We start from the raw sequence: 26,441 nt of genomic DNA, 5'->3' as shown, positions 1-26,441 counted from the left end.
GGGTGCTGTTTGATGAGAAGCTCAGCATGACCCAGCACTGTGCACTTGCAGCCCAGAAGGCCAACAATATCCTGGGCTCTATATTATGGCTCCTATAGCAGCTGTAATGAATACTCCTTCACTTCCAGCTAAGTGTGGAAGACAGAGGTTCAGAAGAACATCTTTCATGGCAATTTCCCAGCTGCCCAGAAATTGCTGCTGCATCATCCCAATTTACTCCCAAACAGCAGAGAAGCACACACAAGTTTGCAGATGTGTACAGAACTCCTCCCAGAGCATCAGTAAATGCTCCCATTCCTTGCAACATGTAGGTGCTGTGATGGGGCACAAAGGCACCATACATCAGTGCCATGACAACATCCTCACCCAGAATTCAGTAAAACCATGGAATGACTGACACCCACCTGAGTTAATTCTGTTCTGAAATGCAAGCAGCAGGAAAACCTGGAACTCTCATTTCATCCAGCATCATGTAATGTCCATACCCCATCATCATCAGCTCAGAAATTAAAGTGTCCTGCCTGTTATACTTCCGGACAACATTTAAGTTAATAATGAAGGAAGTTTTCCATGACAACGCTAACTCTCACAGCTACAGGATCTTCTCATGACTTATCACACTATCTCAGCTGTACAATTCCCCCAAAGGCTGGGAAGGCACATTGCATGCTCTTCATACAACCAACAACACAACAAGACATTACTGCATTATCCTCCATATCAGCTGGCTGGTTCCATTCCAGTAGCTATTCAATTTCTGTAGGATTGTCACCTCCACAGCTCTAATATGGATGACATATTTGTGACTTTGGGAAGAACAGACCATCTGTAAGAAGAATTAACAAGCACAGTAAAGTCTGTGTTTAATAAAAGTGTCTTTTCCAATTTCTGAATTGGACAACATCTTGACATAAGCGCTTGGGTTTTCTGTTTCCAGCAAGACATCACATGGGAAATTGGAGCATGCCAGACCCTGAAATTCAGAAGTTGAGGCATAAGACAGTGCAAAATAAAGATGTAAACAAGCTTTAGAAGCCCAGAGTAGCATTGGCCTGCTATTAGGTGCCCTATTTCCTGGAAGCACTAATGAGCTGAAGGCAGCTGGCCAAGTATGCCCCACTGACGTCAGAAGTGATCAGAGCAGAACACTGAAATCTGGGTAGGATTCCAGAGCACAAGGCAGCATAAAAGTGAGGGTGCTTCATGCTTCACACCTGCTCCTGCTTTTGTGGGTACTGGGGCATACCCATGCCCATGAGAGGACAGGCCACAGATTTAAAATCAACTGAATATTAATCCCTATTTGAGGAATGGGTTAGCATAAACCTAGGACAAACCAATCAAGGAATTAGGTGTGTGTGCATTTCCATATCCAGTAACACTTTTTCAGTAACTATATTTTTTCTTAAATATTAGCTGCTCTCCTTTTCTCTCAATTCTCAGTTAACAAAAAAAAACATGTGCTTAGTGACTAGTCATAGCCACAAGGTTTAGTCCTTTGGACTGTTCCAGAAATACTGCTGTGGTTTAACCCCAGCAGGCAGCTGAGCCCCCACAGCTGATCACTCACTGTCCCCTGCAGTGAGATGGGGAGAAAATCAGAAGGGGAAAAGTGAGTAAATTCATGGGCTGAGATAAAGATAGTTTAATAGGCAAAACAAAAGCCATGCAAACAATTCATTCACCACATTCCATAGGCAGGCAGGAATTAACCCATCTCCTGGAAAGCCAGACTCTATCACCCAAAATGGTAATTTGGCAAGAAAAATGCTGTAACTCTGAACATCCCTCCCCACTCTTCTCTTTATTCCCCCAGCTTTTCTGGCTATGCATGATGCCATGTGGTATGGATTATCTGTTCAGTCTATTTGGGTCAGCTGTGTCAGGGCTGTGTCCCCTCCAAATTTCTTGGGCACTCCCAGCCTGCTGGTTAGCAAGGCAATATGAGAAATTGAAATAGCCTGGACTCTGTGTAGGCACTGATTAGTAATAATTAAATGCCTTATCAACACTGCTTCAGTTTTAAATTCAAAATTGAGAACAAATGTCCTCTGAAGTGTAATCTCTATTGTACCAAACCCAATACAAGCACAAAATATAAAAAATTAGAAGACTGAGGTATCTTTGTGAAAGAGCAAAAGCTATGTTTTTCAGTTAGGAAGACTAGCATACCTAAACAATAAGCACAGAAAAACCCAAAAATAACTTAATTTTTTCTTCTTCTGGTCAGCCCTTAAGATGTGGAAAGATTTTACTCACCATAAAAATTAAAAAATATATCAGCCTCTGCAAGCATTTTCCTATATAAAGGTGGAGGTGTGAAAGAGGAATACACTCCATTTAATGTTCTTGATTACACTTGCACATACCACATTCAGCAACAGGATGGTTAAAAGCCTTTGTCTCCACCACCAGACATTATCAGAGTCCACGTCATTTACATGGAGGGGGTTCAGGGGAGGAGACCCTATGCTCAGTAGGGCTGGGCCAAACTGGAGCACACAAGATGTTAACTTTCTGCTGTCTCAAGATGCTAAGCCCATGATGAGGTAAAAAGAATGGCCCAACCACCCAAAGAAATAATTTTTAACTAGTATTTAAGTAAAGTGGACCTCAGGTTATAACTGTCTTCAGAGACAGAAATTGAATTCTTTAAGATGCAAAATACCTGCAGTTGGAGAGTTTGCATGGTGAGACTTTTTGGGCAGGTTAAAGATCTGTTCACCAGGGTCTGGTGGAGGAAGAGCATCTTGGCCTTGTCGAGCTTCCACAGGATCATACTCTTTCCCATCATAGTTAGCATCAAAGAACTTCTTAAACCATTGGATGAAATCTAAGTTGTCTTGGAAACGCCCTTTGACCAGTTTTTCCACAGGAATTACCTAGAAGGTAGATATTAATGTCCAATATTACATTACTGCCATTTTTACATATAAAAATTACATATACACACTCACTTGAAAAAAAATATACTAATTGCATCAACAAATAAACCTCTGCCATTGCTTTGTTTCTAAGACAAAGGGTCAATTTTCAAGTGCTCTTAAAAAATGAAAACAAAAAATAAGGCCCAGCCTTTGAAGCAGTGATACAGTAGGTTTATGTAAGCCTTTATAGCTTTTGTTCCACAGAGGTACTCTCTTACATCCCATGGGTACATCCCATGATGAATGACACTCTTCTGGGAGTAACACTATATTCAGCCAGCTAGGGATTTCTGGTTTTAATGGACATGGTACAGTTTGACATACTGCAAACAAGCAATTCTTCAAAAACTCCAGACAGATGTTTCTTGCTCTGTCCTACTGTTTGAACTACAAAACCCAGCAGCTTTTCCAAGACATGCTAAAGTTCAAACCAACCCACATTTTGGTAGCACATGGTCATCATATGAACCAACCCTAAGGTTTTAACCTTGTAATTTTTTTCTGTTCCACATATAGCTATACACAGAATAGTTGTGGACATACAGAAGTTGATTTAAATGCCTTAAAACGTTCTAGTAAAACAAAGGAAAGGCTATGAGGATGTATCCATATCAATATCTTTGACATTTTTCACAGACATGAAACCTCCAAAAGGTGTCTTCAGCCAGTATTACAGTATTCAAGGCTTCCAGATGCTGTGGGCAGACAGGAACTACAACAGCAGAAGAGGGGCCCTGCTTTGCTTAATTCATGCTGCTGATTAAACAGCCAAGTTAGGTGGACCTTAATGCCTCTTGAATGTTATGAATTTTCAGCTGGAAAAGAGTTTCCATTTCTTCAGGGTTAAGCCAACTGTACAGCATTTTATAAATCTGTGATGCTTCTGCAAGAATTGACATTGCATTCTGCATGTCTTTTCAGGTTGTTCCATTTGTACCTTAACACTGCATTAAAAAGGCATGGTAAATTTGCTCTCTATAGGAAAATTGACAATGTTCACTACATTAGTCTGGCCAATGTTTCACTGGCAAATCACACTGCAAATACAAGTACTCATAACATTTCATGAATGAGGGTTTTCCAGTGCTTCATAGAAGTCTTAAGGAATTCTCTGTTATTCCTCCTGTTGTTATATCTCCCTGTCTTAAAAGACTGTTTAAGTTTCAGAATAAGACAACACTGAAAGCTAGAGCAGAACCTTAAAAGGGTAAACAGGTAGTGCATCTGTGTAAAACTATAAGCATGATGACATATTATTCATTTTTATCAACACAGTAATTTATATTGGTGAGTCTGTCAAACTCTCACATTCAAGCATAAACCAAATATCTTAAGACTGAACAAGAATTTTCTCAGAGGCTTCCATTCTTAACTTTACAAGACCATATGTGCTACCCAATCTAGTAAGTCACTGGATAAATTATTCCAGCTTTTGAATAATTAAAAGTCCTCAAACCCTGGTCTGGACAAAAACCATGGAATACTTATAAGAACAGCATGTTTTTAAGTTGTTTTGTTGGAAATTCAGGTCAACAACAATTTTACTCATCAAAAAATTAAGATTCACTGATGACAAGGAATTTCCAACACATGGTACTTAATCAAAGGGTCTCTGGTATTAAGATATAATGAATTAGATGGCACAACCTCTCAGCAGACATGTGGACTCAATTTTCAATTTGTACCTAAATGGAGCCAAATGCCAAACTTCTTCCTTTACACCCAAATACCCTTTTCAGATGATGAAAAGTCAAGAACATCAACATATACCACTTACAATTCCAGTTCTCCATCCAAAAGTTGAAAAAGTGCATTTTCAAGTATTTTGAAGTTTGCTTCCCCTATTCATTAATTTTACACAATTTATGTAACTTTTGAAACATGCAGTGATTGAAATGCAAATACGGAACACCTACCTTATCCACATTCATTCTTTTAAATGATGCCTGCAGAAGTTTGAAGTTGTGAATGTACTCATGCTCCAGCTTTGCTTGAAACTTTACTTTCTTTAAGCTAATGCACCCTGGGAACAACATGTCCATGAACTGGCAGTAAGCTGCTCCTACAACAAGAGAATGTATTGATATTAATCCAGATGCACCCAGCTAAGACCAAATGGTGTTTAATGTCATTAGCAGAAAGCATGAGCAGAAAGCAACAGTGCTGAATAAGTCTCTGCTGTAATTCAGCCTAGTACTAGGCACTAAAGACCTGCATATCTAATGTACACTGAGCAGTGACACCTTCAAGTGGTTTTTTTCCCACTCAGTCTGGACCCACGATGTGCTGCTGTGCAGCATCCAAGGGATCACCTCGACTAATGCAAAGTGAAATGCATGTTCTTGAAGTCCCTGTACACAGCAGGACTGTCCATACAATGAGAAGATAACAGTGAAAATGAAAATCTCTTAATAAGCTTCCTCAATCCCCATAGTCCCCTGAATTCAAACAAGCCAGGATCATCTTTCTTCTGGCCCTTTTACCCAAATGCCAAGCAAGTCCAATGCAATTATTTAAGATTATATCAAAGCATAATTAAAAAAAATAATTGCAAGACTTCAGCTTGTTAAAACACACTAGTCAGTTGCCAGCCCTCTGCAATGATCATCCTTACTGATTTTCATTTCCTGAGAAAAGCATTCAAATAAGCAGACTTTAGTCCACCCATAGCTTTCAAAGCTGGGCTAACAGCTTTACTTCTCACTCAAAATAGTCAGGTTCCTAAGTTCAACTTTTGAGAGCTTCTGAAGTTACACAGACAGTAGGGGTGTGCATGTATAACCAATCCAGAACAAAGAAGGAAGTATATGGAAAAATTCCTAACCAGCATCCTGAGGACAGCAAATAGAGACAGCATTTCTTGTATGCAGGGAGCTTCCTCCTACAGCATCATGCCACTGTCATTTGCAAAGCTTATACTGTTGACACACTCAAGTGTTTAGAAACCAAGATGAAAATGTTTAAGATCAGAGGAAAAGAAATTTTCTTTCTTCCTCAGAAGATTTTTCTACAAAATGCTTTCTACAAAAAGATTCAGTGATGCCCACAGAGGACTGTAGAGGATGCAGTCCCTGTGCTTGAGCATCAGGGCAGGAAAGTGATTGCCCCATTACCCCTGACAAGTTAAATTAAACTTTCACAAAAAAGACTGTTGTGCTTTAAGTGCACATTCTTTGACAAAGAATTGTCCAGATCTCACCTAAGAGTTCAGCCCACTATTAACAATGATTTTTTACCACAAACACTTCTGAGTGTTCACAGAGAAACCAAAATAACAAAGCAGACACCTGACTTGCCCAGTTTTACAGGAGAGTCAACAATAACTTGAACTTTAAGTCATTTTTCTCCATGGTATGCATATGTTTTGACAGGACCAACTTTAGCATGAGATAGTTCTCATTCTCTGTATCCAGTCAGCCATCAGATGAAGGGTTACCAAGATCATCACTTCCCAAACAGAAGTTTAAGAAAAGAGTCCAAAAATGTTCTCTGAAATACCAACACAAATTTTGCTACAGGGCTTACCAAGATCCAGCTTTAGTGCTGAAAACCACTGCCATTGAAAAAAAGAATCTGTTCATGTTGCCTTGCTTTGTGGGGAAAATGGTTATTAAAAACCTCATTTTCCAAGGACACCTTGTGCTTAGCTGTTTGAAATGGTCTTGATATGATTAGGAATCAAAGTAAAATATTCCCTAAAGGGAAAGGCGCCTTCTGGCAAGTTTCAAGCATCAGATGACAAATTTGCATCTTCTTGCAGAAAACTTTATAAACACAATTATTTATTCAAAACTCATCCTTAGCAAGAGAACTTATAAATACATGGCAATGAAAAAAATACTTTATAGTTAAAAGCATAGATATACAGATAATGCATAGCTTGAGTACACTTATTATTGTTTAATTTAATGCAAAAGGATTATTATGCAATCATTTAATATTATAAATGGAATTTGTTCCTAACTCTGTCCTTTCATCCTCCCCTTACCCCAATTATAAGCTTCACTCTGATATCTAAGTAATTGCCTGGAGGCCCTAAAAATGCACTGCACAACCTTTCATCTAGATCCTTTTAGAAAACTGGAAGCCCAAAGTGTTCACACGAGATTTTTCTCCTTCTGCTGGTAATGCAAATTCCTTCTGCATGCCTTTAGATAGTCTCTCTCTGGTTAGGGTATTTCCTTGTGTTTTCTCTGCTGGCAGTTGTTTCTGTGCCTTTGCCAGCCAGGAGGTGGTCCTGGGTCTGCACAGCACTCGAGGGCAGAAAACACTGGACTGCATCCACATGGCAGCACAGACCTGTTCTCTGACACAACACTGGAGAGGCTGCTGGGCTGTCTCCCCAGCAGGATTTTATTGCACTGGCAAATACAGTTCATTAAAATACTCCTTCCTGAATAAAGAGGCAACAAACAAACAAACATGGATTGAACTAAACCTTGAACTACAAAGAGAGGCAATTCCTCTGGACTCCAAAAAGCCAGAGCTGCCTACCGCATCAACAGCAGAAAGTAAAAACATCATTAGGCAACTGGGACAACATCAAAATTATGTATTTATTTAATATTATGTAGGTGTTTATTTATAATTTAAAATTTTACTCCCTAAAGCTTGTAGCTGTCAACTTACAGCTAAATGGGAAACACCATCACAACAGAATGGGGACACTGCTGCCTACACTGCCCATGGCTGAGATTTGTGGAGGCAGCAGAAAGGGGATCCCAGCTTAAGTGATGTGAGACTGCAAGGCCTTTACCTTTCAGCCACAGCATGCCCTTGTGGTCCCCTGCATATGGGACAGCAGTTTAGCCCATCCAATGTACTACACAACTGATGTTTCAATGCAGGTGCATGAGAAAGGAATCTTTTTAATGGAATACAAAGAAAACTATAGCAGAGATAATGACATTATGGCTTGTGACATACCTCTTGCATAATTTACACAAACAAAAGAATTTTTATGCTACTGTGTTCCATTCAGTATTAAAAAACTTCTCTGCATTTTCCAAAAAAAACCACAAAAACCCTCAAAACAAAACAACACCAAAAAACTCCCAGCAATCCCCCCACACCCCCAAAAAACCAACTAAAAAGGCCCCTAAACCTAAATCTTACCAAATGTGTACAGGGAAGTTGAAAACACAGTACCAGAATAGCTCTCACAATAAATCTATCTCCCTGATTGAAAAACTTTGATATGCATAAACATGCACATACACATACACAAAAAGAAATAATTTGACATCTACTCACATGAAAGATGAAAAGTACAGCTGGTGGCACTGGAGAAGAGGGATCAATGATAAAAACCTCTAATCCTTTATTAGCTAACAAGCAATTTAGAACCACTGGCTAAAAATCCTTTTGTGTTTTGATCTAGAATATTGATGCAGCCATTAGTTACAGGAGATATTCACAGGCCAGACTCTGAAATGAGCCTGCAAACGTGGCTGTGCTGAAATCACCCCCAGGAGCTGCTATTTTTAGTCCCATTAGTGAACAGAAAGAGCCCAGCAGCATCAGGGCTTTGCAGGTGTTTCCTGGGCATCCCAGGCTTGGGGCAGGGCAGGCAGCAAGGGGAGGGAGGGCATTGCATCCACCAGAGGAGGGGAAGGGATGCTGGGGCAGAATTCAACACAAGAGAACAAACTCAGAATTGAAAAGGAGGTTATTTAAAGCTATTAAAATTCAAGAATTTTGCCATGTGCAGTGGTAAAGCTGCAAATTACTACTAAATTCATAAAACCTGAGTATCTTAGAGCATTTTCAGAGTTGTAGACAATCTTTCACTAGTCCCTTGCAGTAAGCAACGCTGAACTAATTTTAGCTCTTGTCCTGTATGTCTTTCTCCCTGCTTCTGTGTTTCTTTGCCAGACTGTCCATGCTGACTTCACTTGCTCCGAAGCATATGCACTCTGCATCATTAGAAATTTTCAGTTTTTCTCCCCTTCTTCACCATCTGGAGGCTGATGAATCCACAAATGCAAAGTAGTATTTTCTTGATTATCAAAAATACTTCTGCTTCTGACTATTTAAATCAAAAGGAAATTAAAGGAGGTAACAATGAAGAGAAGAGAATCCTGTTTGCAACCAGTTTTTACCACTCAGTAAACTTCCTGGATTTCAGATCTGAAACCAAGATTAGATGCTTGGTGTTCTTTAGCATTGATGTTAATATTTTTATAAATTAAAAGGAAAACTTTACTTTCAAAGTAACTGCTTTTAATATACTATAGTTAGAACTTATTATGCTAATAAAATATTTAGTAGAAACACTATAAATATAAGGTACTGCCAATATGTGTGTGCCCTGCACAAATTAGGTCAATCCTTCACATCTAATGTCAGAAGACTGTCCCTTACTGCTCCTCCCTGAATCCCTGCAGTGTGTGGAAGCAAGATCCCAGAAAACCATACAAAACCACACCAGCCAACATGGAAAACAAAGGGCCCATGAAAAGACAGGGGTGGGGCTGATTTCTTTTAATTTTGATACCCAAATCACAGCAAACAAAGCTAAGTTCTATGCTAGAAATTTGGTGTACATGTTTAGTATTAGCTTTATTCTAAAACTGCATAGAAATCAAATTTAAACCTTTTAACCAGGCCTCAGTTTGATTTTCATACACTGAGTTTTTAAAAAATTCCATTTAGGAAAAAGGCTGACTGCACCTTTTTCTGTAACAAAATTAATTTGTTTGCTTTAATGAAATATTTAGAGAATACAACCCACATATCCAGTCATGTTAGATACAAACTCCTTCAAATTGTTCATTCTCTCCAAAGTGCAACCACCTGATCATGCATTTGGAAAATCCAGCATGATTTGTGTATGAATTAGTCATCAGTACTTCAGCTCACTCTGGCTGCTTACACTGATGGAAAGCTGCACACACCCCATATTTCTGTTGCTGGGACAACAGCAACAATGGAAAAAAAAAAAAAAAAAAAAAAAAAAAAGCAGTGACTTGCAAGGAGCACATGTGACTTAATAGTTTTGATAAGAAAGGGAGAGGAAAACCCACAAATGCCAGCAATCATTGTTTACAGAACAGCAGCACTTAGGGCTGGTCTTTTACCTTAGGCTTTCTAGAATTGCTTCCTCAGCAGTGATGTTTAGGTAAGCACACAGCAGTAGGTTTTCAACTTGGATATCAGAGCATAGATTTTCATTTAGATTTCAAATATGGGTGTTTTGTTCTGCCATTCAAAGGTTTTTTAAAAAACTGGGCAATGAAGCTGGTGAAGGGTCTGGAGCAGCTGCCTGGAGCTGGAGTTATTTAGCCTGGACACAATGAGGCTCGAGGGGGACCCTTCTTGCTGTCTACAGCTACCTGAAAGCTGGATTCTGGCCAGCTGGGGTCAGTCTCTTCTTCGGAGCAACAAGCAATAGAACAAAAAGAAACAGCCTCAAGTTGTGCCAGGGGAAGTTTAGATTGGGTATTAGAAAATATGTCTTCCCAAAGAGGGTTGTCAAGCATTGGAACAGGCTGCCCAGGGAAGTGGTGGACTCACCATGCCTTGGAGGTATGTTTAAAAGTCATGTAGATGTGGCTCTTAGTGACATGGTTTAGTGGTGGACTTGGCAGTTGGACTCCATGATCTTTACAGTTTTTTCCAACATAAATCACTCTGTGATTCCATGTCTGTGAGCATAAACATGTGGCTGTATGTAAAAGAACTTTAAGTGCTCCACTGGAGAGACCATGTTCTTCAAATTCCTATTGGCATTTCCAGCAGCACCTATAGGACTTAGTATGTAGGTCAACATTTTATTCCTCCAGTCAACACACCCTCCTCCCTGCCTTCACCATGATTTAAGAAGTTTCAGCCCATTTCCCAGTGAATGTTCAAGAACACATCCACTTACCACCTACTTAGTTGTAGAGGAGCTTTTATGGGGCTGTGCATCAGTGAAGCCACTCTGGCCCAGCTTTCCCCTTCCCAGCAGCAGTCCTGGGAGGGCACTTAAAAAGCCCTAAAAGTGATGCACATTAGAGTGTAGCCCTGCTCTCCTGCTCACAGTGCATGGGCACAGCTCTCTCCAAGAGAGCAGGGTGAGTGCCTGCACACAGATGGGGGCTCCCAAAAGCAGTGCTGTCACCACAGGAAACTGACTAAAAAAACTATGTACCTCCTACCAGCCTTACCATCAGCCCCCGAGATAATGTGCACCTAAATAACATCTGCTTCCAAAAGTCCTGCTCCACACAGGTAGGGTATGCATGTGACATAATCCAGAATATCCACTGATAATTTTAAATAATGGATATTGGAGGGAGGTTTCCCCCGTGTTAACTTGTATTCCCTTTTCCTTAAATATGTAAATCATTAAGATGCTCATAAATTATACACAGAGTTTTTAATACTTAAATTTTTGGCAATAATTTATTTTGGAATTCATTAATTTTTAAATGGGAAGATCAGAACAATTTCAGAAAACACAGTTCCCATTTAACTTAAAATAGCTGCTTAATTCATCATGCCTAAAAAAGTACCACACAAAATCTAACAAGCTCTTTAAACCAGAGGGAAATCAAGCAACTGACTGTGAGTGAGTGCTATGAGTAATTAAATAATTATTTTTAAGAAGCAAAAACCTTATTCAGTTCTATTCCTCCTGAATTCTTAATGAGTGACATTTAAAAAAATAAATTACTGGCTGGGAATCTCATGATACTGTTTTGCTAGCTTCCTCAGAAAGTTTTGGAAATGATTTAAATCCAATCATTAACATTCATTGTATCCCTCTAATCCTAAATATCATATGGAAGACATTAGGGAGTCATTGACACTGAGTATGGTCTGTGTTGCATGACCTCAGGACAACATGCCAGTTCCTTGAAACATGCCTCAGTTACAGAGTGCAAATGGGATCAAGCCATATTTTAATCATGTTCCCAAGTTGTGCTAGAGACCCAACCTCTGCAAGGTTGCCAACTGGGGAAAAACCAAAACCACCAACATGGAAACATGCTTTGAATTCTCAGCCACACTGGGCTGCAGAGGAATGCACCAAATGCTCCATCCAGCAGGCTCCTATAATGCAGATTTTAGTAATAAGCATGTAGGAAGGTATAGGTTAATATAAGCATTGAACAAATACACCTTCTGAGACATGAAAACACAAATCCTATGCCTACAGAGGCTGCAATGAAGTTTTCCTCGAAATCCCAAGCTAGAGAGGTGTCACAAAGTGAAACAAAGAATGACATGTGCCCTACTGTCACACTGCCTGCTCTCTTCCGACACCAGGGTGGCAGAACACCAACAGAATGTATAGATAAAGGGACCACGTATCTCCACAGCCAGGAACACCAGATGAGATGTGGTGCAGAAATCACCACATGAGAAATTCCCTCTGGCAACACCCAGGGCATCTGTAGAGAAAGCATCACAGTCTAAAATCTGAAAATGCCAAACCACATGCTTTCTTTATAATATGGCCATTTATTAAAAGCAAGGGAAAAAACAACCCTGCATTCAATCCTGGATCCTTGCATACAAATTCTCAAAGACAGAAGTCCTGTATGTAATAGGGGTGCAATTGCATTTGCAACTTTGTAATTCTACTGAGAATTTTCAAATGCACAAAGTGGGGAGTGTCTGTATCTCCTTAATCTCATGGGATCACAGAAGTATAGCTAAGCCAAAAATTACACATGGCTCCAGGCCACATTTTCTTTTCTATCCATTTACCATTTCCTTGATATTATATAGCTTGTAGACATTGTGTTGTTTCATTTTAATTCATATGCAAGCTTTCTTCAGTCTCCTGCCTGGCTCTTATTTTGAATATACTCTCATGTAACACTTTAACAGTCGTGAAAAGCCCTGCAACATATATATTTGGTATTCCTTAGAGATATAAAACAGCCTTAAGAAAAGAAAATTCAGTTACAAGCTGCTTAGTCAGAATTTTTTCTAAGAAGCCACTGTGTATTCCTTAAAAAATACCATGACTCCTAATGAGCAACTGATGTCATACTTCATACGAAACTCCTGCTCCCCAAACCTATGGGTTTTGCACATGAGATCCCATGACATTACATCCTCTCAATTGTTCTCTATTATATTTCATGCTCTTTCTAATGCCAATCTAAAGGGAATGCACTACGCCTTCTATCAAAATCATGGTTTATAAACTTCATGTTCAGGTAAAAAAATTTTGCAGGAAATCAAACCCAGTCCAAAACCTGGCAACATGACACGTGTCTAATGCAAAAAGAATTGTATTGAGATGCTTGGAAAGATTTTCCCTGTACAGTTGTCAAAACTAAATTACCAGAGGAGCTGCAGACTGAATTAAGACTCTCCAGGGCTGCACCCATCCATAACCTGGCTTTCTTGGCATATCACTACCACAGCAGGAATTCAGAAACCTCAGGGGACACTGCACTTTGCTTTGCCTACTTAGCAGAGACAAAAAAACACATCTAAAACTCCCAAAGAATACAAATACTTTATGACTAAGCCAGCCTCTTCCTTTGCTGCTCCTCATCCTAGGAGCTCTGTTCCTCTAAGTGGAAATTGAGAAACAGGCTGGTATTGCTACACTACGTGTATTATCAAAGCTACTTCTCCACAGCAATGAGGAAAAGAAGGTCTGATTGCTTTTTCTGTCATTGTAACTACTGTCACACTAAGCTTCAGATATGTTCTGAACAAAGCCTTTAGTAAAGGCAGAATGTCACATTATTCCTTCTTGCTTAAGCTCTGAATGTCAAAAATTATTGCTAGGTTGGCTACAAAATGTGGGCACCCATGAGGTCTCACAGCCAGGTGCTGAACACAAGCATATGCCATATCTAGGTTGTTCCTACCTCCTAAAACAAGCTCCTTTGGGTTTTTAATTCAGATATAACACCCCTCCTCCTTTCCCTCTCCCACTTTTTTTGGCCCCACATTTAGCTTTTGCTGGCATTTTGATTGCTCCTTATTAACAAAAATGAACAAGAACCAAATAGTCATAAAACAGCATGACAAATCTTAATGCATTTTTCTAAAAAAGAAGAAAATGTCCATACAATTTTACAGTAGGTTATAAAATCTCAGTTATAGCAGCTCTGCAGATCCTTGTTAATGCTGTGAAATGCTTCATAGCTGTAAAGAGTTTCCCACATATTCCTTCCCTTTGAAGTCCTGGAGAAACGCTCATATTTTATGGAAAAGAGCATTAATCTGCATGAAAGCTGCCAATGGTTCAAGGGACATCAGCCAAAGCATGCCAGAATGGATGAGTTAGACTGGCCATTCTCAAACTGCAGTCCACACCATGCTTGCTTGCTGGTGCTCTGTCTAAAGGCTCATCATTTGTATTACCATGCCCTTAGTTTTTTTCTTGAAAGCTACACACAGAAATAGGCTAAATAAAACACATGTACATTAAATAGATTGCTTAGAGTTTACTCAGTAAACTATATTTAATGCAGAAAGATTCCCAAATCTGCTTGTCCATCTGTCTCCAATCCCTACACATGAGAAATGGACTATGCAGTCCCAAATGGGAAGGACCTATTTAAGACCAAGATTACTGTGCTCTGGTGTCTGCAATAATCTATCAGTGTTTAGATTCATCAGTTCAGGGAGTGAAGTCCTCCTGAACACAGGAAGTACTGTGCTAGAATGCTTCTTTAAAAAAGGAACTATTAAAGCCCCTTCTGGATTGTAAAGCACATGAATGTAAAAACAGGAATGTGTAAGCATCAAGTTCAACTACCAAACCAAATGGGGAAATTCAAATTAACAGCTTTCACCCTTAATGACAAGAATGTAGAAGCATCAGGTAACAATAACAATCAATACAATCCAGGAAATTCGAAAGGAACAAAAGATTTAAATTTACACAGAATGGAGTAAGAGCTGTAATAAAACAACTCTTTTTCAGTTCTTCCCTTGAGGCGTGTCCCAAAACCCTCACTGTAGGTCACAGAAAAAGTTGTATAAGAAGCTGTGTCATGAAATGGGACAGTGGATTTGTGACAGTTCCCATGCTTTTCCCCTCCTTGCCCCACCCAGCTCAAGTCTTTCTCTGATCTTCTTACATAACTTTAACTCATTTTACTCTGCTTAGTCAACATTTTCTTAGATCACTTCTCCCCTATTTTCAGAAAGGGTTTTGCTGAAGTTTTTTACATCTTAGTTGTTTTTTTTGTGTAAGCCCACACACATTTAGCTTGATTGAGAACTCACTTCAAAAGCTTCCTTTCAGCTATTTATGAGCATTTAAACAGCTACACAGGAACAACTCAATAACTTGTCTACTATGCTTCCTGTTTCAAACAATAGCAAACGTTGGGTATTTTGGGATGGAAATATCCATTTTCTTCTATGTTTCCACATCCTTCAGTGTGTGCATGCATGTATCTATCTGGATCTATCTATAGTTAGTCCCTGTGTGAATTCTGTCTTTATATATACTGAAATAAAATACTTAGGCTAACTTCCTGACATGTAAATAAAACAACAGCTAGAGATTACACTTCAATTTCAAGTTTAACAACACTTTTAAAAAAGTATTTCCCATGGTCTATGTCTTTAGTTATTCAGTTTATACCAGTTGCTGACATTGACTTTATCCTGCACTTTTTCAACTTCATTTTATGGTCATTGTGCAAGGCTACAATTATGGAGCTCTACTTCTGTAGCAGAAAATTGGGTTTTTTTTAATTTTGAAGAATAGTCTACGAGACTATCAGTCTCAAAGGATTACTGGTATCTTTCAGGGAACATCTCTGAGACAGAAAATTTACCCAGAATGGTAGGTAAAATCAAATATATGAATATAAGACTCAATTTGTTCATTTGGTCTGCACCAAGAAATAGCTGAAATCTGGTCATATGGTTTCTCTTCTATGTGCTTTGAGCACTGTCTTCATAAGATATTATCTTATCTTAATAATATATTCCCAGCATGTTAGTTGTCTGGAAGTAGCAATCTAAGTTAGATCTCCACCACCACAAACAAAGTCCTCCTCTATGAAGTATCTTCAAATTTAAAAATCACAGTAGGAAATCAGAAAGAAGTCATTCCCCAGGGGCATGTAAATTCACAATGAAACATCAGCCTTTTTCTGTGTCATTTCTAGCCATCATCTAGTTAGAGACTTTGTTGTTTAACACCTATCTTCTAGTTGCAACCCTGACTAACGAAAATGTCTGAAGTATTCAAACTATTACCCTTTTTTCAGGGCTCATTACCAAATATATTTACAATAACTCAGTTAGATTTAAAGAGAAACAGACAGACTTTGACAAAGTTCTAAAGCCCTCACAGCAGCTATTGGCTCATTTCCTCAAATCCATGTTTTTTCTTCAGTCACACTTGTGCCTTTTTCCTGCAAAAATCAGCAGGGATTTGAGAAACCTCATCAGGAAGGAAAAGAAGCTGGAGAATTTTGTTCATCTAGGGTGTCAGTTCTCTATTTGTGTCTTTCTCTGTTACGTCCACTCTCCATTAGAGAAGATACCACCCCAGAGGCTTTAAAACATTAAAACTTATCACTGTATTCTTTGCTTGCTTGGCCAACCTTTTTATTACTGTTATGTATCTCCTGCTACATTTGTCCCATTCACCTCTGCCTTTGTTATGCTTTCCCAAGGTACCTTATCTTCCCATGATTAACACAAATGCAAAAATGCTTCCTGTGCACATACATTAGTCTTTTTTTTCAGAGCAACTGGTTTATGTCAAAGTTAAAAGTTATCTATTTTCAACAAATCAGACTTTTAAAGTGGTTTTAAAATAAACATTTGTACTGCATACTGTTCTTTCTTACCTGAACAGAGTTGTTCAACTTTTGTGTAGTTTAAAGCTAATATATCATTAACCCATGCAATGATGTCATGTCTGCTCATAGTCTCCTGGGTTATAGAGGTAGAGTACACGTTGACCGCCATTCCCCAACTAGAAAAAGAAAGAAAGACAAAAATATTTTTAATATTTTGGTAGTTGTTTTCTGAATACAATGAATATATGCTTCCTGTTCAAAACAAAAGAAGAAAACTCAAAACTCTCTCTTATTTATTGAGAAAGGGGGTGCAATTTTTATCCTTTGATGATATATAACCTCCTCAATGTCCTCTTGGAATCGGTGAACATATTTCTCTGGCTGTCACTGTGAACTTAAAGAACATACAAACTTACAGTACTCTGCTTCATGCCAATGAACCAGAATCAGACCTAAAGATACATAGACAAGATCAGAGACCTGAGATTTTGTCACATTGTGCTGCACCGATACAGTGATCTGACACTGTTTTTTGCCACTGCAGGATGATCAGGCTCCCTAAATCAACATTTAATTTTAGATAACTTCTAAATTATGAAGTAGCTGTTCTACTTACTGAAAATACTGATTTCTTACTGGGACAGGGCTTTTTTTGATCATTAATACAGTCACAGAGTGAATATCAGATAATCTCTGTTATCAGTGTACCAACATCTATCCTGGTGGCAACTGAGATTTGCACCCTCAACTGTCTGGTTGGAAAGCTGCCATGGAGCCCGATTCTTCTCAAACATTAGGAACATTTCCTCTCAGCTTAAACCCATTTGTTCTTTTGCCAACATTATTCTCCAGCCCTAATGGCTTTTTCTTCCCCAGAGCAGATTTCCTAATGCTTTAGAGACAGCACTTAGTGTCTGTCCCAATGCCCAGGTAGTCTAGATTAAACAAATCAATGTGGGTCTCTGATATCAAGTCAGACATTCACTGACTGGCCATGCCAGCAGTCCTCATTGAACAGACAGTATCAAACAGTGTTCAGATAACATTTCACTGGGACTTGGTAAATGGCATTCTGTGCTTGAAGTTTTTACAGCTACATCACCTTAGATAGATTCCTCTAGTTAGCAAAGATTCCTTCCTGGAAGCTGGCAATTCACAGTAGCTTTTATCATGTTCCCAGGTACACAGAACAGAAACACATACTTCTGAACTTTGCTCCCTGTTACCCTATCCTAGTCACATCTTTCTGTTGCAAGATGCAAAGAGAAAAGATGAGCACACTCAAGTTTATCTCATCAGTAGTTTCAAAGAGCAGAATCAAGTTCATGGAGAGAGTAACTAATGCTCACATGAGTAATGGACTTCAGAAAGTCCACTAGAAGCAATTCAAGTATGAGGTGTCTCAGAAATTACCAGAGTCGAAGTTGAACAATTATTCTTGGTTTGCTGAGGACTGCACACCTTTGTCTCTGTTGGCACCCTGGAGCTAACTCTTATCTGTCTAGCTTTGGTGCCAGTCCTGCATCCTCAGCTTTGCACCTCAACTTTCTCAGTGAATGCAAGAGAGCAGGATCTCATCTCTAGGATCTGAGGACTGCATGGACTATTTCCATTGAGAATTGCAGTGATGTAACCCTTTGAAGCCTGATAGACAATTCTGCAGGGAACACAAAGACTGAAATGTAAAATGTGTGGGAAAAACCCACCAGCACAAAACTTGACTTGGTAACATACAAGTATATAAGTACATAACACAGAGAAAAAATTTAAATACAAGATTACCAAGTTCATAATACAGGCCACTTTCTAGGAAACAAATCTCACAAAACAGAAGGCTGTTCAAGTTGTTCTCATCTACTAACATTAAGATGTAAGATGTAAATTCTCAAATTTGCTTTATGAAGAATTAAAGAAAAAAGAGAGAGAGAGAAAATATGGTCAGAAAATTCATGCTCCAGTAGTCAGACAACCACTGCCAGAAATTCCTTCAGAACCACGCTGCCTCCCTACCCATTTCTGTACAGGCAGCTCTGGAGCATGGAAGAAATCAGCCTGGGCTCAGCCTGCTCCACTCCTCCCGTGGGCTCACATGCAGCACAGCCAGGGTGAACACAGCCCTGTGTTCACTGTAAGAGCTAGCAAAGGTCGCTCTCTTGGCATGCACTAAGTGCTTGGATTGAATCAAGTGCTAGGAACATAGTTTTAGAAACAGGGAGTGCCCTTTTACTCTTAAAACTACACCGTAATGGCTAACCAAAAATGTTCAGCTTCAACATCAGGATGGAAGGAACTGAGCAACCCCTTTGATACCAATGGCATCTGAAGTTTGAAACACTTGGGTTATATTTTATTATTTCTAGCTTTTATGTAGATAAAAAACTAACATATACTACCACTGTCACTATCAAACTAACATGTTAAATATTGTATGTAAGATCAGTTGAAGTAACAGCTTAATAATGAATTTAATATTGACTTAGAATTAAGAATAGTGAGCTTAATAATAAACTGACAGTTCAATACATAAGAGTCCACTGAATTCTACAGCAAGTAAAGATATTTAGATGAGGACATTTGAAATAAAGCTACTCTGATCTATAATTGCCACTGCTTCAGGAACATTTTAATTGGCCTCTAAGGCCAGGCAGAGCTCAGAAAAACCATCAGCTACCACTAGTGAAAAGGGAAAGTTGGCTTTGTTAAAAAGATCAAGAAAATACACACACACAGAAAGGAAGCAGAACTTCCTTCATCATCTTTTTCCACAAAGAACTGCAAAGAGAAATACCCATCTTCCTGCAACCCACAGGGGAGCAAACAACTTCCTCTGCTGCATTGCATGGGGTGGGGAATTCTACTGCAGGAAACTGTGAGTAAATGAATAACCTTGAGTTTTACAATGCTACCCTGAAGGATACCTGCAATACAATTTATGCTATATCTGTGAATTAATCATTATGGTCTAAGGGTCAAACAAAAGTTCAGCCTAAAAAAAAAAAAGTTCAATCTTTTAGAGGCAATAGCTTCAGATTTGTACACAAGTACGCACAAGGGTGCATGATTACAATTGCAAGCAAAGGCAAAGTGGATCAGAATTTCTGTTCAAAAAACTCAATAACATGCCACTGCCATTCATTCTTGAGTGTTTGGTTGACATATATGTGAATATTCTGCAGCTGCTTCTCTTGAAAGTGTTCACCGTGTCTTTGCATCTCTTGTTCCCCACCCTCCTACTGGTTATGTTCTAAAAAAATTCAGCTGGGAAAGGTTTCCTTTACAGTAAGCATGTTCTAATTTGGTGCTCAGATATACACATATCCTGTTTGCCACACAGAGAGACCTTAAGCAAAACAAAAAAGAAGGGAAAAAAAAAAAAGAACAAGCAGGTGTAGGTGGTGCAGCTACCATGCTCAGCAACAGTCAAGAACTGCTGTGCTCAACATCTACAGCTGGGCTGGGGTTTTCTGCAGGACTGAGTTCCCAATGTGTTGAAGTACTATGAAAAATGTGATCCATCTTCAAAACACATTCATAAACATGTGTAAGGTGATGCAAGAGAACAGCTGGACAAGCAGATGCACAGGCCATACTCTGAACAGCCAAGTAGCTAACAACTTGATTTTATGTTGTAATACACTACTTCTTTCCAATAACACTATTTACATTTTCAACTCGTTAGACTTTGACTTGTTTACACTGAAGGCTCTGAATCATAAGGTTGCAATGAGGCTTACACAAGCCTGAAAACCAGCATCTACCAGGTAGCTTCAGAATTCCAGAGGAGCCTGGTGATTCTATAGTAACTGAAAGCAGACTGAAGATAGCACATCACACCTCCCACTTCAGAGGGCACAGGGGAACATTAAAAACCTCTGGCTCTTACAGTACTGCCTAACCACAAAGGACTCTCCCCTGTTTTTTACTTCAAGCCCAAGGAGACTCTTCACATATTAGTCTAGGACATTTCAGAGAAACACTTTACACATGCACAACTACACACCACAAACATGAGTTCAGAGGATCAGACAGTTGCTGAAAATCATGTACATGCTTAAGCAGTTTCCCCAGTTAGAAATATACTGGCTCAGCGTGCCTGACAGCAAACATTACACCCAAAAGTCTATTAATTTTTAAGGCATTATATACAGCAATGAACATTGAGATATTGGTTATTTTCCACAGCTCTTGCTACAGATAGCTGCAGCTGTTACAAGGTACTCTGCAGCTGTTCTTAAGGACAGTTTTGCAAGAAGCATATTTACTTTATTTTTCCAGGGATAAACTAATGCTTGTTGACAGCAGAAGCTGTATCACAACAAACCAGTAATAATGACAGGAATAGAAGGATTACAGCAGTCAATCTATATTTGTAGTGTAAAAACTCCCCACATTTGCCATCACCTCTAAACCTGCAAAGCCTTTACACTTTTGCAGAATTGACAAAGTTGGAAGGGACTACTGCAGGTCACGTAGTCCAACCTCCCTGCTCACACAGGGCAACCCAGAGCACATGACTCAACATTGTGTCCAGATGGCTTTTGATTATTTCCAGAGAAAGAGACTCTACAACTCCTCTGGGGAACCTGTTCCAGTGCTCAGTCACCCCTACAATAAAGAATTTCTTCCTTATGTTCTGGTGGAACCTCCTGTGTTCCAGTTTCTGCTCATTGCCTCTCAGTTCAAACAGACACATTTGTATTAAATAGCAGTACAAAGACACAAATAGAGACTAAGTGGAAAGTCTGTGTGATAGTACAGAGGAACCTTCTGGAAGCTGGGACCTGATAAGATACTGCCAATAAAACAAAAGATCACGCCAAAAATTACTAAAGCAAGAGGTAACAGCAGAAAGGCTAAGAGATGAAGCTGAGTGAGACTGCTGCAGTGCTGCAGCTGCTGGTGAAAAGGCTTTCTAGATTAAAGCTATTGCAAAAACAAAGAAATCCCTGAAGGAAGAAACCTGCCAGATTCAGTGGATAAATCCCTGTACAAGGAAAATTCATCCTCTTATGCCATCCCAAAATGACAACTGATTTGCAGCTGGACCTTGCCTGCTCCTTTAACACTCACTGCACACAGCTGTAGCCACAGCCATTACAGGCCAGCTGTGCTCGAGGTTTTCTTTGCAGAAAGGAGTCCTGCAGACAGAAAATCAACACAAAAAGCTCCTATGCATCCTGACAACACTGTCTTTACTCTCCCTTTTGACTTATGCTGTACTTCTGCAGCAAATACCGTGGCATCAGTGCTGCAACTGCAGTGATATTTGTAGCAAGCAACACAAAGGCTTTATCTAGCCAGAAACTGAATCAGAGACAAGATTAATAGATTAATCACAATGAGGCACTGCCATGGAAAAAAAAAAAAAAAAAAAAAAAAAAAAAAAAAGAAAGAATCGTGTGATAATAATTTCCTGTGAGAAAAATCATGTTTTTAAATGCTAAATGTCAAATCTCTTTTGCACTGTTCCCATGTTACTCAATAGCTGTAAAATGTTAAAAATATTTTTATTATCTGTACATCTCACTCACTTCTGAATGTCATTTTACATCTACTAAGTGGATCTGACTTGACCTAAAATGATTTGTGAAATATTCTACAGAGTCTAGACAAAACTGAGGCAATCCATGTACATTTTATGGCTTGAATATTGCTGGATTATCATTGAACACAGCCAACAGCTCATTTTTTATTGTTTTCATTGCACTTCCCTGTTTAGATGCAATTGAAATTAGAGTAATAGAGATGCACTCTGATTGGGTTAGGGAATCTTTTCTTTTAAATTAGAGGCTTCCTGCCAATGCTGGGATGTTCTGACCTACATAAATGTTTATGATGGGTCTAAAAGACTGATTTAGACACAAATCTGAATACCTTTTATAAAGGCTCCTGGTAATTCTGGTTTGTGCTACATGTGGCTTTAGAAAACTTATCACCCCCCAGAAAAACTTATTATATGAGAGGCAGAAAAATACTGACTCCTTTTCAGATATCCACTTTCCTCAAATATGAAAAACGCAAACAGAAGCATTCCAATAATATGCACAACTTGAGTCAAACCCTCTGATATTACACTGTAATACACAATGCATTACGCTGTATACTGCATAGCTTTTAGGAATAGTTAGAAATTTATTCACTAACCAGTCATTAAACTGGGGTAGTTCACAAAAATGAAAAGAACAGTTTCAAATTGCAGGACAATTATTTAGTGCTTTGAAGATTTCAGGGCACCTAAAGGTCCACCTGAGAAGGACAAGCCACATTCACTGACTCACATCTGCCAGCTATATTTGCACTCACTTGCATTTGCCAGCCGTATTTCCATGTAAGTAAGACTTCATTTCTCCAACCACATTCCCACTCCTGTTGCCACTGAAACTGTGGCAATGAAACAGTAACAAAATTCCTTTCTTTTCACGGTTCACCTTTGCCATCACGAGTACAATGTAACAGTAACACCTAACTACATAATGTCTTAATTATGGCTGAAAGTATTTGCACGCTCTGAAAGGTTCCTCATCGATTCATACAATGAAACAAATGTTAATTTAGAAAAAAAGGCATTCTTGACAAAGGATTGAGGTTCAAGAAAGGCAGACATCAATAGCTTACACAAAATGGAAGCAATTCAGAGCCTCTGGCCACCAGCATTTCCACACAGGTATATTCACTCTGGTTAGAAATGAACCACAGCACCCTCAAACCACACCTAGAGCAGTTGAACAAAGCAATAATAATGTTTTCTGCTGAACAGACAGGAACTATTTAACATGGGGTAAGGACACACAAATTTCAGTATAAAAAGAATGTTAGTACAAATTAAGAAGGCATTTATTAATGATGAACAACAAAATCCTTTGAAGCAGGCTGAATGAGAGGAACGTAACCGTGGCGAGGCTGCAATGCTGAAAAACTTCACTGCTTTTGCTTACAGTTATTACCCTCCCCCTGCCAAGGCTTTCAACTCCAAGATCTTAAGCTTGAATTGCTGCTCTGATGCCCTGAAGGAAGACATTCAACCTGTCAAATTTTCACAATAGACACTGGCAACTAGTCTACCTTTCACAATAGACAAGGGGATTGTGAAGGGGAAAAAAAAAAGAAAGTTGATTCAAAGGAAAATAATTCTCAGACTTGTACAATAAACTCAAGTCAATTAGAAACACCTACATTTTAGAAAACCAAAGATGACAATGACCATTTTGTAACTAGAACACCTCTAGAAAGTTGGTGAATTAAATTCACCATCATTTAATCTTCCGTTAAACAAAGTCTCAATTCATCCTGTCACGCAGGAATTTCAATTCTCCTTTTTTTCATTTTTTCCCCTTATGGATAATAACAGATTACCAAGCAAACACGCAGACATTGCTTCAATCCGAGAGATTAAAAACGTGCCATAAACAAGGTAACGTCAGTGCTGGCTTCTGAAGAAAGGATGCCTTGAGAGGCAGCCCATGCAAGCAAACCTCAGTTCCTAGCCTAAGTACTGAAAATAACAGGAGAATCTCCTATTATTTTGCTTTTATGAGTTGAGGGATGAGTAGTTTCACTTTTAGAGAGGAGATTTCCAAGTTCTTTAGCAAATGCAGATTTACAGAATTCACAAAATTCACAGAATGACTAGGTTGGAAGAGACCTTAAAGGTCACCAAGTCCAACCCACGCCCTTAGACCTCAACTAGACCATGGCACCAAGTGCCGCATCCAATTCTTTTTTAAACACATCCAGGGATAGTGACTCCACCATCTCCCAGGGCAGAGTATTCCAGTACTTGATCACTTTCAGAGAAAAACTTTTTCCTAATACCCAACCTAAATTTCCCTTGGCACAGCCTAAGACTGTGTCCTCTGGTTGTGTCAGTTGCTGCCTGGAGAAAGAAACTGACCCCCACCTGACCACAACCTCCTTTCAGGGAGTTGTAGACAGTAATAAGGTCACCCCTGAGTCTCCTTTTCTCCAGGCTAAACACCCCCAGCTCCCTCAGCCATTCCTCACAGGGTTTGTGTTTCAGCCCCTCACCAGCCTTGTTTCCTCCTCTGGATGCTCTCAAGTGTCTCAATGTCCTTCCTAAACTGAGGGGACAGAACTGTGCACAGCACTCAAGGTGTGGTCTCACCAGTGCCAGTACAGGGAAAGAATGACCTCTCTGCTCCTGCTGGCCACCCTATTCCTGATATAGGAATACAGTCAGATTTAGGGGGAAATTAAGACAGCAGTGGATGAGAGCTTGCCCCCAAATCCACTGGTCCCAGCTGAGCGCAGCCTGTGAACTTCCAGGCAGAACACCATGGACACAGCCACCCGTGTCTACACCAAGGAACATCTGAAGTGATTTAGGAAGGGCTAAGCACAACCAGAACCCCAGATAAAGGGCAGCCAGCAGTGCTGGGCACTGGGATTGCAGGGCACCGAGGCACTGTGTCAGGCAGAGCCCAGCAGGACAGCAGCCACGCTACAGCCCAGGCTGCTCCCAGCTCCTGCCATTTCCACCTTTTAAGTCCAGAAAACGCTGTGGGCAGGCTTGGGAGTTTCAGCAGGGATGAGCTCCAACTAGAGACAGATGAAGTCACCAAATGAATTTAGTTTTGACCTATCCTGCGTTTCGCTGCCCCCCCCCTCCTTTCTGGCATGTATACATTCCGAGGTGAAAGGCTAAAGTAACACGCTGATTTACTCCAAGCATAACCTAATGGCAAATGAGATTTTGTAATACTATACAGCCCTCCTGACGGGGGGCCTGAGCAGCCTCCAAGTGCCTCACAGCCCTGCAGAGCCAGGCAAGAGAGGCAGTGACTCAGCAGGAGACAGGCACTGAACATCCACGGGCTCCAGAAGAGGACAAGTCTGGGAAGAAGGGAAAACGGGAGAATTCAACAAGGGGAAATGCAATGCCTTTCTCCTTACACATAGCTGCTGTTTCCTAACAAGAGGCTGCAGTGCACTTTAAAAACCCTGGCTGTCCAAGAGGAGAGCACTCCCACGGGAAACCTCTTGCACTAGCTAAGGAGGGACTGCAGTAGTTTTCCCACTCACAAATGATGCACTACAATACAGAGCACAAGGACTTTGTCATGCATCAACTCTTCTCTCTCCTACATTAAAAACAAGCATAGATATGCACTGATTTATGCATTGCAACATTTATTCTAACCTTAATATACATATATGTTAGAATCACAGGATATCATGAGTTGGAAGGCACCCACCAAGGATCATTGAGTCCAACTCCTTGCAGAAAATGAGGCCCTTTTTAAACAACTTTCTAAGACCACCTTCACTTCAAAATTTCCCAGAGTGATACCAAGTAAGGGACAAGAAAAAGCACAGCAACCATCCCAGGACCCGTGGGCAAAGGTGCCAGAGCACAGAGTGCATGACAGAGCTGTTGGGGTATCAGCCAGGCAGCCAGCTCCACTCCATCTCTGAACAAGTCATCCTGGCAGCAGGGTGACAACACCCATCAGGGCTATAAGACAACATTTATTTTAAGCCCTGAAGCTGTAAACAAGCATGTGACAACAGATGAAGCAACAGACAACCATGCTAGCTGCTTTCACTGGTGCATCACTCTCTAAAACATGGCTTTCATTTTTGTAATGAAAACACAGTTTTAGTATGGTTGCCCAGGCTTCCTTCCCACTGCTATCACAGCTCTGCTGCCATTTAGGGGGGAAAAGAAACACCAGGATTTCTGCTGGGAATGCAGAATCGAGTTCCACACACCTGTGACACAAACCAGATGAAAGTCCCCTGCTACCACTGCCTCTGCATATCACTG

The 26,441-nt window shown here is 39.8% G+C and overlaps 1 protein-coding gene across 5 annotated transcripts in view; it reads right to left on the bottom strand.

The window, feature by feature from the left end:
* Nucleotides 1-26,441, bottom strand: part of MAPRE2 (microtubule associated protein RP/EB family member 2) — a 97,989-nt gene that overhangs the window by 20,021 nt on the left and 51,527 nt on the right. For 4 of the 5 annotated variants that reach the window (XR_013773517.1, XM_079299424.1, XM_079299422.1 and 1 more), the window contains 3 exons: nt 16,706-16,833; nt 4,844-4,989; nt 2,669-2,882 (listed from right to left, as the gene is read on the bottom strand). Coding sequence is in view for 4 of the 5 variants with exons in the window: in XM_079299422.1 (XP_079155548.1) it covers nt 2,669-2,882; nt 4,844-4,989; nt 16,706-16,833 (488 nt within the window). In the remaining variant the exon portion in view is untranslated. The remainder of the gene's footprint in view (nt 1-2,668; nt 2,883-4,843; nt 4,990-16,705; nt 16,834-26,441) is intronic. The other variant, XM_079299425.1, reaches the window with a different exon arrangement.

This window comes from Erithacus rubecula (genome assembly GCF_903797595.1).
Source record: "Erithacus rubecula genome assembly, chromosome: 3".
Classification (NCBI taxonomy): Eukaryota; Metazoa; Chordata; class Aves; order Passeriformes; family Muscicapidae; genus Erithacus; species Erithacus rubecula.
The sequence above is the reverse complement of the archived record's forward strand: the minus strand, read 5'-3'. Positions and strand labels throughout refer to the sequence as shown.